The 11,433-nt window shown below is 45.3% G+C and overlaps 1 protein-coding gene across 6 annotated transcripts; it reads right to left on the bottom strand.

Annotated features, from left to right (window-relative positions):
- Nucleotides 1–515: 515 nt before the first annotated feature.
- LOC109744422 (uncharacterized) lies at nucleotides 516–6,400 on the bottom strand. Of its 6 annotated transcripts, none has more exons than XM_073500316.1 (8): nucleotides 5,937–6,400; nucleotides 5,601–5,723; nucleotides 3,896–4,683; nucleotides 3,504–3,656; nucleotides 1,851–2,274; nucleotides 1,527–1,756; nucleotides 1,090–1,352; nucleotides 516–904 (listed from the first exon to the last, which is right to left on the bottom strand). In XM_073500316.1, exons 2-7 carry the CDS (start codon nucleotides 5,656–5,658, stop codon nucleotides 1,116–1,118), a joined length of 1,890 nt encoding a protein of 629 aa, XP_073356417.1. In that variant the 5' UTR covers nucleotides 5,659–5,723; nucleotides 5,937–6,400; the 3' UTR covers nucleotides 516–904; nucleotides 1,090–1,115. The 6 variants fall into 6 exon arrangements, with proteins under 6 accessions (XP_073356417.1, XP_020159130.2, XP_073356416.1 ...); XM_020303541.4 differs by having other exon boundaries at nucleotides 1,527–1,759; nucleotides 5,937–6,377; XM_073500315.1 differs by having other exon boundaries at nucleotides 5,601–6,394.
- Between the last annotated feature and the right edge of the window lie 5,033 nt (nucleotides 6,401–11,433).

The following is an 11,433-nucleotide window of genomic DNA, read 5'->3' on the forward strand; positions in this document are numbered from 1 at the left end:
CCAACTTAAAAACTTGCAGTTACTACTCCAGACTTGAAAAAAACTTTGGCCACATAATTTTTTGACTGTGTAAGCTTAATATTTTGACTATGTAAGCTTAATTGCTGATAGGAACTTAACATGCCAACCAAATAAAATAGAAAAATAAATAAATGTCATGAAATGAATGGATAGAAAAAATAATAAGAAACAATGCATGGAAAAAGGCAGAACAAAAACATTTGAAAATAATAAAATAAACTAATAATAATAGTAATAATAAAAATAAAGAAGCAAAAAATGAAAAGGAATATAGAAACAATGTGGGAAAACCAAAAATAAAAACATTTGGAAACAGATAATGATAGTTTTTTTTTAAGAAAGTTTTTTTTAGTAAATGACCCTCACGTAGAAACAACCAGATCAAAAGAAGAAAATTCAGCGACATAGCCCATAACCCAACAAGCATCGAGAGAAACAGATAACGTCATGGCAGTGAACGAGACATAAGATAAACTCAGGTCGACACAAAAAGAAAACTCAGCAAGTCCAAATAAATTTGCTTTATCAATTTAATACTCCTATATATCTACGAAGAGACTCCCGCATGGGGGACACGCTGAAAAGAGTCCCATTTCACTTCTTCTCCACTTACAACACAAACTGATCTCGCCAACAGCACGCTGTTAATGCCAACATGCAAAGTCTATCTACATTCATCAGCGAAAGATTCAGGAGAGCCAGGAGAACACAGTGCCCAGAAGACTGCTTCATCCCAAGATATCAACAACTGCAGCTCATAGGTAGCCAGGAAGGGTTGTCGTCCGCCAATCGCTTTTGATATTACTCACCGACCTTGAGCAACGAGAAGGAACTGAGCCAATTTCTTTGTGATTACCCGCCGAACTTGAGCAACAAGAAGGCACTGAGAAAGGCAGCAGCACATTCAGAATGTCAGTGATTTAATTACAAATCTGAACAATAGCTCAAATTCAAATTGCATCGACTTGGGAGTGCTTCAGTAATGTCACAAAGTGTCCTTAAAAGTGGGAAACGAGAGAAGGCAATCAAAATTGATAACAAAACGAAGTTCAAAAGAGAACAACAAACCTGACATAGTGACATTCCTTCTGTCTTCATTCTAATCCGGTTTCAGCTTTCTTAATTTCAAATATAAGTTCCGTCCACAACGAGAGAATAAACTTTTCTGCAGAATCATCCATGAGAGATACAAGGGCCTCCAACATTCTAGGTGCGTCTACATGCTCTTTGGTTGATGCAACAACATATTCCACAAACTCTGCTATTTCCTCGCCGAAAACTTCAATCGACTTCTCTGAAACCCAATGCCTCATTCTCTCATGCAATCCATGCTGCAAGAAAAAAAAAGTGTATTCAATTGTATAAGAATGAGATGGGAGTTCATAATTAAAACACAGTCTGCAAGGCAACAAATTGACTGGTTCTCATTTCGAGTTTTCCTAATTCAAACATCTTTTTCAAGTACGGAAATTTAAAATGGAAAAAGGTAGATAATTCTGTTTCACCTTATCATAAATTGCCCAATTAACATCATAAGCAAATAGTTCTTCCTTCGTCTTAGGGATAGCAGCAAGCAACTGTTCCGCATCAAAAGTTTCCTTGTTCCCTGACTTGGATGTAGCTTGCAATTCAAAACTCACCTTTTCTCCTGGGGCACTGCTGTTCAGCTTATCTGAGACTAGCACTGGTAGAGATACAATGCCCTTACCTTCACCATTGCTCTTATGAAACCCATCTACTGTCCAACGAAGCAAGACCAAAGTCAACTTCAAGGTAGCTACACTATTGAGAAGGTATTGTAAATTAAGAAACGAAAAAAATGCACTCACTTTCCCTGCGCTGACGTTTCCTCTCGTGTTCAATTGTAGATTCAGGCTCCATGGGAACATACATTGATGATATCGCATCAATTTGCAGAGAAGGCTTTCCAGCTGAAATCACTTCTTTATCTTTCCAACCTTGCAAACAAACAACTTTACTTTCCCCTAAATGTTCCTCTTTTTCACGTTGTCTCTTGCTTGTCCTTTCCTCCAGTGCACCACTCCTTGTATGACCATCGCCTTTCTCATCACTGAAGCTTGTAGATGCCTGAACAGACTGAATTGGTGAACCCAGAAATTTACACCTCATTCTCTCTTCAACCATACTGTGTATCGTTTGCATAGCAGCCATATCAATTTCATTGGCCTTCTCTTCTGTAGTATTCTCACAGTATTTCTGAAGGTGCTGTCTCGTGGCTTCATTGACATTAACCTGTTTAAACCCAAAAATAAGCATGGATCAGAACAGAATAAGCATTTCACAAGATCGAACCCCGGGGCGTGCTGTGTGCAGACGGAAGCTTTACTTTTCTAATGTTCAGGCAAAATTTGCAAACGAAATTGAAAAGGTTTATTTTTTTTCAAATGCAGGTTCTCCTACGCCATTAGCTTTATACAAAAATATTCCAAAGGTGGCCAATTCCTCATTAAGAAAGAAGAGCATAGAAATATTAATGCTTGTAATGAAAGCTGCAAAGTCACAGTTGATTTCTAAGCACAATAACATCAACGGAAGCAACTTTACAAGGATAACTTCCTTTTATAGACAACCCACTGTAATCAATAAAATACTAAGATGATTTCTCAATATTATCAGAACTTTGAATATTATATTATATGATCTACACTACAAATGTTTTAAACAACACTGCAGAATAATAGAGATCATTATTAGTTCTGTCAAGCCAATAAACCATCATTCACTATTAATTAATTAATTTAGTCTAACAAAACTTTACACCGACGCCACTAGTTTCAAAGCAAATTCAGTTTTTAAGACCTTCTAAGAGCACTATCATTCCCGTTAGGTCCAATTACGCACATGCCACCCCGCCGTCCATTTAACAACTAGCGCGACATGAAATAATCAAAATACCCTTAGGTCCCCACATGGCAGAGCCATCTCTCCACTCACTGGTACATGGGCCCACCTGTCAGCCCATCTTCTCACTCTGGAGAGGTGCACCAAGCCGCTCCCCACTACTCCACCCGAATTCCCCAAGTCATCATGGCTCACAATGGCAGAGCCACCTCTAGGTGACCCAAGGCGGCTACCCAGGCTTGACCCGCAAGCCTCTATTGAAAAGACATGCGTATTAGAGCTTGGTAATGATGATTTTATAGGCAGATTTTCATTGACCTAGAAGCAGTTAGGCTTTGCCCAGGCTCCCACAACTGGCTGGCTCCGCCACTGATCACATGGATGTGGGACTAATCTCCCAATTCAATTGTTGAATTTATACTGTTTTTGCACAATATTTTTCAAAATGATGTAAATCCACAAGAGATATGTGATGTACTACAAAAATCATAAAATAAATTGCCAATCCGATAATAACATATCTAACTAGGGCCAACTCCTTCCCAAGAAATCATATATCTTAGTCTGTACATTTATCTATGGATGTTGCAAGCATAAATGGCATGCAGACCAGTACATACCAACAGCTCTTGACCATCAATTCTTAGTTTGTTGAGCAGCCGCCATGCACGAAGACTGCCTTCGGCAGATTCAAAATCACAAAAGCCAAACCCAGTAGGAGTTCCATCAATTGGATTTATGACTGGATTCCAACTTTTTACAATTCCACAGACCTGTAGCAAAAATAAGGCACATATACACATCACTATCTACTCCATTATTCCAAAGCATATGTCATCTAATGCTTCACAGCTTTTCCTTTTATAAACCCCAATTAACTAGCATTTATCTATAATAAATATTATGGAACATGATTTGCCAGAATCTAATATGTTGATACAATCTTAAGAGACATCTTATGAGCTAGGTTGTAAGTACTATAAGTTCACAAGAGGCAAATTTAACAATATACCTGAAGAAGAGAAAGAACAAAATCATTGTCCACTGTTGATGCAATCTTGCCAACATATACTTTAAACTGTGGCTCATTAACTGGTGGAACAGGTGCGATATGAGGTCTAGTCACAGCTCCAGGACCAAAATCAGTAGCTGGAGGAACAGGTGTCATAGGTGGTCTAGTCACGGCTCCATGACCAAAGACGTTAGCTGGAGGAGCAGGCGCAATAGGTGGTCTAGTCACAGCTCCATGACCAAAAACGTTAGCTGGAGGAACAGGCGTGATAGGTGGTCTAGTCACAGCTCCAGGACCAAAAACGTTAGCTGAAGGAACAGGCGCGATGGGTGGTCTAGTCACAGCTCCAGGACCAAAAACGTTAGCTGAAGGAACAGGCGCGATAGGTGGTCTAGCCACAGCTCCAGGACCAAAAACGTTAGCTGGAGGAACAGGTGTGATAGGCGGTCTAGCCACGGCTCCAGGACCAAAAACATTAGCTGGGGGAACAAGTGCGATAGGTGGTCTAGCCATGGCTCCAGGACCAAAAACATTAGCGGGAGGAACAAATGCGATAGGTGGTCTAGTCACGGCTCCAGGACCAAAAACATTAGCTGGAGGAACTGGTGTCATAAATGGTCGTGGTCTTGTCACGGCTCCAAGACCAAAAACATTAGCTGGAGGAACAGGTGTGATAGGTGGTCTAGTCACGGCTCCAGGACCAAAAGCTCCATCAGTTACCGCTGGCCGCTGATGTGATAACACACTAACAGGATGATATGTGTGGCTTGGACGGAAGCCTGGAAGACCTGCACAGATAGGATACTGTTATATATACCTAAGGATCTACTGCAGAAAAAATAAAATCAGCCTGCCATATTAATAAGACTTCAGCAATCCAAACACATAATGCATGATTTATCCTTGCAGACAAATCAACTTGGCGACCAAACAGAAACAAAATAACTTATAACTAGTTAACTACAGGAAATGAACCTATGAATAGGTTAACATCATTCAGCATAGACATGCAAGTAAGTTCAGTGCAGAATAGCCCGAGATAAAACATTATACTGCTCTGATAGGTTTTCTTCACAAAATTCAGAGAGATCGTACATGACTGTGAATTTGTAATACATTACCCAGTATAAAGAAACTGATAACAAATACTCCCTCCGTCCGGAATTACTTGTCACGGAAATGGATGTATCTAGACATATTTTAGTTTTAAATACATCCATTTTTATTTATTTCTGCGACAATTAATTTGGGACGGAGGGAGTACCTTGCTATCAGTACAAATAATCAGCATTGTGTTTATGAAGTTTTCATATTTCTGCAACCTGGAGGCAGATTTATGTAGATATCCAAATTTGAACCTAACCAAACACAATTGTTTGTAGCAATTATTTGCAGAACTCGGAAAGATCATGGTAACATAACCAATGTACTACAACGTACGAAATATTTACAAAATGCTTTGCTGCCAATGGCCTCTCATTAAAATGGTTGGGATGACTTGAACATAAAAAATGAAAATAATATAGCTCACATTTTGGAAATGTCACATTTGAAGTTTGCAAAAATCCACAGTACGATGATGTACGTAAACAACATGCACACTAACTCAAGCAAAAAAGTAAGTTACAGCATGTAATCAGTTAGACCACCGAAATACTATGCACTGCATTTGATTTAATGTAACAAGACAGACAATAAGCATTACCAAACACATCAAGGTCGTGGAAGCAAACCAAAACACACCAAAGGTCGTGTAAGATCATTAGATCTTCTGAAACAAACAAGGCTCGCCTTTCTCGTAAGGCAGTGCATCAGGGCACAGCCAATACTGTTACAGAGAAGCAGTCAGTCAACGATAAAATTGTTAATCATAATACAAATGCAGCCATTTCTATATTCTAAAACCAAATCTCCACCTGTAAAAAGAACAAATCACTAGAATCTGAATCAGTCATCCGTCCCTTCTAAATTGCTAAGTCAGTTGCAAAAATTGAGTTCGGCAAAAGCGATCAACAATGTTCGTCGCAATAATTAAACCTACCGAACGGGTTAAGGGGGGTGCCTGGGTGCGGACGGAATCCACCCGGCGGTGGTGGCGGAGGCTGGTATACGCGAGGCCCACCGAAAGCGCCGGGTGGCAAGACGGGCGGAAATACCAGCGGCCGCCGCGTCTGGTAGAAGGGCGCCGGGTACGGCGCCGGCCGCGGAACGCCGGGGGGCTGGAAGGGGCCAGCAAACGCGATCGGGGCGGGGTTGGGCCTGGGGGCGGGGGTCGCAGCGTTCATCGGTTGGTTGGGTTGGGCGGCGACGGTGGCGTTGGGTTGGGCGGCGGCGGGTGGGCGCGACATGGCGTCTACCAGTACCACGGCGGGGGCGGAAGCGGGGAGGCAGCGGGCAACAAGAAAGCTAGGGCAGATCTGGACGAGAGCACTCGGCGTGCGTACGAGAACTAAGAGGGGACTCTCGAGGGAGGTTTAGGGTTAAATCCCCCACTCTTCCATGGTGGCACGGTATTCTCTTCTAGGTCTAAGCCTTAGGGTTCTTCGCCCCTCCCCGCCATGTCATACCTCGTGCCGCCGCCCCCTCTAAACCAATGCATCGCCATGTCATACCTCGTGCCGCCGCCGTCCCCTCCAAACCAATGCATCGATGAATGCTACAACCCCCACGGCAGGCTCGCCCCCCACCGCGATTTCGTTCACTGGCCCCTTCCAACCCATCGGCGTTCCGCCGCCGGCGTCGTACCTGGCGCCCTTCTACCTCATGTGCCCGGCCTCAGTATTTCCGCGTCGTCGCGCCGTCCGGCACTTTCCCCCGGACCTCACTTGCGCGGGGCTTCGTCGGGTGGATTCCATCTATGCCCAGGCACCCTCTTTCTTGTATGGCTTTTCTCGTGGGATTTGATACAACTAGGGTATTCTCAATCTGATATGAACACAACTCACGTGGATGAGATTTCTTCCGACGTTAGTTGCTAGCCTTTTTATAGACAATGGTTGTTTATTATCAATTAATGCACGACAATCGACGAGCGTATCTCGCACGTCATCGTGACGTGTTGCAAGGGTGTCATTGGTTAAAATTTTGATAGCGCGTCACACATTTGATGATTAAAAGGGGGAAAGAAAATCAAAAGGAAGATTTAGAATTATTGGTGTTTTATTTCCTTCTCCGTGAACCTCATGTGAAGCCCGGAAAGGACAATTACTTGTTTTAGGAAAACTTATAATTCTCACTAAAGATAGAAGCTACGAGGAGGCTAGTGCTAGGCGAGTACACGTGTGCGCTTTCGCTATGATCTAAGCATTCCATAAGAAGTCCAAACTCGGTATAAGCCTAGCATTCAAATAGTTCGATATGCCACCTCTCTAGCCCTGACCTGCTCCATGGTCAAGTTGATTACAATATAAATGAGATATTTATAATGTTGTGTGCATGTATGTACCATTGCAACGATGTTGTTAGTGAGTGTAGTATTTGTGATGCCCCCGATTCAATCGTACACTAATCATACACGTAAACGTGTACGATCAAGATCAGGGACTCACGGGAAGATATCACAACACAGCTCTAAAAATAAAATAAGTCATACAAGCATCATAATACAAGCCAGGAGCCTCGAGGGCTCGAATACAAGTGCTCGATCATAGACAAGTCAGCGGAAGCAACAATATCTGAGTACAGACATAAGTTAAACAAGTTGCCATAAGATGGCTAGCACAAACTGGGATACAGATCGAAAAAGGCACAGGCCTCCTGCCTGGGATCCTCCTAACTACTCCTGGTCGTCGTCAGCGGGCTGCACGTAGTAGTAGGCACCTCCGGTGTAGTAGGAGTCGTCGTTGACGGTGGCGTCTGGCTCCTGGGCTCCGGCATCTGGTTGTGACAACCAGGTAGAAGGGAAAGGGGGAAAAGAGGGAGAAAAGCAACCGTGAGTACTCATTCAAAGTACTCGCAAGCAAGGAGCTACGCTACATATGCATGGGTATATGTGTAAAGGGCCATATCGGTGGACTGAACTGCAGAATGCCAGAATAAGAGGGGGATAGCTAATCCTATCGAAGACTACGCTTCTGGCCACCTCCATCTTGCAGCATGTAGAAAAGAGTAGATGGTAAGTTCACCAAGTAGCATCGTATAGCATAATCCTACCCGGCGATCCCCTCCTCGTCGCCCTGTTAGAGAGCGATCACCGGATTATATCTGGCACTTGGAAGGGTGTGTTTTATTAAGTATTCGGTTCTAGTTGTCATAAGGTCAAGGTACAACTCCGGGTCGTCCTTTTACGGAGGGACACGGCTATTCGAATAGATAAACTTCCCTGAAGGGGTGCACCACATAACCCAACACGCTCGATCCCATTTGGCCGGACACACTTTTCTGGGTCATGCCCGGCCGCGGAAGATCAACACGCCGCAGCCCTACCTAGGCACAACAGAGAGGTCAGCACGCCGGTCTAAGGCGCAGGGGTCTGGGCCCATCGCCCATTGCACACCTGCACGTTGCGTACGCGGCCGGAAGCAGAACTAGCCCCCTTAATACAAGAGCAGGCTTACGTTCCAATCCGGCGCGCGTCGCTCAGTCGCTGACGTCACGAAGGCTTTGGCTAATACCACGACGTCGAGTGCCCACAACTTTCCCACGTAGTTGGTTAGTGCGTATAGACCAAATGACCAGACTCAGATCAAATACCAAGAACTCGTTAAGCGTGTTATTATTAAGTATCCGCGGACGCCGACCAGGGCCAGGCCCACCTCTCTCCTAGGTGGTCTCAACCCGCCCTGTCGCTCCGCCACAAAGTAACAGTCGGGGGCCGTCAGGAACCCAGGCCCACCTCTACCGGGATGGAGCCACCTGTCCTTTCAGCCCCCTCATCAGAATCACTTGCGGGTACTCAACGAGCTGACCCGACTTTAGTCACCACATGTGTCATGTATATAAAGTATATAGTATATACCCGTGATCACCTCCCTAGTGATCACGGCCCGATAGTATAGCATGGCAGACGGACAAGAGTGTAAGGCCACTGATGGAACTCTAGCATCCTATACTAAGCAGTAGGATAGCAGGTAAGGGTAGCAGTTGTAGCAACAATTACAGGCTATGCAGCAGAATAGGATTAACCGAAAGCAGTAACATGCTACACTCTTCTAATGCAAGCAGTATAGACAAGAATAGGCGATATCTGGTGATCAAGGGGGGGCTTGCCTGGTTGCTCAGACAAGGAGGGGTCGTCGGTGACGTAGTCGACCACAGGGGCATCAGCATCGTCACGGGGTCTACCGAAGAGAAGAGGGGGGAGAAACAGTAAATACATAGCAAGCAAGTGCATAACAGGACAACAGGCAGAGCTAAACGTGTTCTAACGCGGTATGAGGTGATACCGGTGAAGGGGGGAAACATCCGGAAAAATATCCCCGGTGTTTCGTGTTTTCGGACAGATGAATCGGAGGGGAAAAGTTGCGTGTTCGCTATGCTAGGGGCATGTGACAGATGAACGGACCATGTATTCGGATTCGTCTCGTCATTCTGAGCAACTTTCATGTATAAAACTTTTTCATCCGAGTTACGGATTATTTTCTATGAATTTTCTAAGTTTTAAACATATTCTGAAATTTTTATAATTAGTTTAATCTGAATTGACCAAGTCAATTTGACTAGTCAAAAGGGAAGGTGTGGCCCACATGTCATAGACTATTTACCTAAACAAATAAATAAATCTAACTTATTTCATGGGGTCTACATGTCATCTACTACTAGATTAACTTAGCACTAAACTAGTAGTACTTCTAATTAAGCCTAGACTAATTAAACAAGGGCCGGCCGTGGCACAGCCGTGCACACACACGAACACACACTCATGGCCATGGCAACCAGCAACAGCAGTGGCATGAGCAGTACAGATAGCAGCAACAACAGTAGGCATTAGCAACAGCAAGCAGCAGCGTTACAAGGAGCAGGGAGAAGACGCAGCTGCGGCCAAGTAGCGGCAGCAGCAGAATGCATCGAGAGCAGCGAGCGGGAGTAGCAGAAGGAGTAGCAATAGAGCAGCACGAGCAGCAGTCAGCGACAGGGCCGCGGGCGGCTGCGGCGCGGAAAGCTGCAGCGCGGCCGGGCAAGCCAGCACGCGGCCAGCGAGGCGTGGGCACGCCGGGACAGGCCCTGGGCGCGACGGACGCGCGGCAGGAGCGGGCGAGCACGCGCGAGGAGCGGGGATCCGGCCATGGCGGACGACGAGCTTCGGCCGGAGGGTGTCTACGGCTAGAGGACGCCCGCAAGAAGGGGATCCAGGGGGAAGTGAAGGGGAGCTCACAGGGATCACGTAGGGGATCACGTAGAGGAGTTCAACTTGCTCGGGGAGGCGCTCGTGGTCGCGAATCGACGAAGATTGCGGCGGCTACTGTGGGTGCTCGAGGTTGAAGATGACGAGGATCCGGCGCAGCAGTGCCTCCCAGCTCGAGATGGCCGCCGTAGTCGACGCAGAGGAGGCCGACGAAGTGGATGGCACGGTAGCGCGGCGAGAGGAGGACGATGGCCGTGGCAGCGAGGAAGGCGCGGCGACCGTGGCGTTCGCCCCTTCCTCCAGATCGGCAGAGGGGGAGAGGTGGATCTGGGAGGGAGGGCGCCGAGGAGGAGTGAGGGGACCGAGGGGTCAGGGGAGGTGGCCTTATCCTCTCAGTGGCGACGCCGACGATGAGGTCCGGCGGGGACGAGCGAGGGGGAAGGCTGGTCGGTTGAACAGGGGAGGCTGGTCGGTTGAACAGAGGGACGACCGGGGGAAGTGGCTGGGCCGGCCTGGCTGGGCCATGGCACAGGTGGGCTGATGGAATTCTTTTATCTTTTTCTTCTTCTTTTTTAATGTTTTCCTTTTGTTTATTTTCTTTCTACATATTTTATTTCTTTCTGTTTTCTTTTAGTTTCCTTTTATTTTAGTCTTAACAAAATACGAAAGTGGCACCTAAATTGATGTCACCAATTATGCCCTTGCCACAAATATTTTGGCACATTAAATAAAGTACTTTGTATTTGTTTATTATTCTAAGAGCATTTAAATAATAGTTTTGCCGTTGTTTTATTTGTTATAGTGCAATTAAACACATTATGAAAGTGTGGTTCCTTGACCAATATTACTTTTGATTTATTTGTCACAATTCGAACAATTTAGTTTTAACATTTGAAAACTTCACCGTTTGACTTTTTTGAAGTTGAATTCCGAACCGGTTTTGAACTAACGTGAGATTAACAACAGTAACCGAGGTGACGTGGCATCACTAACAAAGGGTTACTGTAGTTTAATTATCCGGGCATCACAATTCTCCTCCACTACAAGAAATCTCGTCCCGAGATTTAAGAGCGGGAGTAAGGGGAAAGGGATTTGGTTACGAAATTCTAACGGGTCTTCTCGTCTTGGTTGAGCTTATCGAAGAGGTTAGTCCATTGCGTTGATGTCTTCATTTCTCTGCATCAGGGCATCGTGACGAAGTTGTCATCCTTTCTTCGGACCCTTCATCGTACTTACGAAGTATAAGAGGGGAAAC

Source organism: Aegilops tauschii, chromosome 5 (assembly GCF_002575655.3).
Source record: "Aegilops tauschii subsp. strangulata cultivar AL8/78 chromosome 5, Aet v6.0, whole genome shotgun sequence".
In the NCBI taxonomy this organism is placed as follows: domain Eukaryota; kingdom Viridiplantae; phylum Streptophyta; class Magnoliopsida; order Poales; family Poaceae; genus Aegilops; species Aegilops tauschii.

Coding starts and splice junctions, on each gene's coding strand:
- LOC109744422 (XM_020303537.4), bottom strand. CDS start 6,243: ATGTCGCGCCCACCCGCCGCCGCCCAACCCAACGCCACCGTCGCCGCC. Junction 2,275..3,503: donor TTGATGGTCAAGAGCTGTTG/GTATGTACTGGT, acceptor GGGTTTAAACAG/GTTAATGTCAATGAAGCCAC. Junction 1,760..1,850: donor GAAACGTCAGCGCAGGGAAA/GTGAGTGCATTT, acceptor TTCGTTGGACAG/TAGATGGGTTTCATAAGAGC.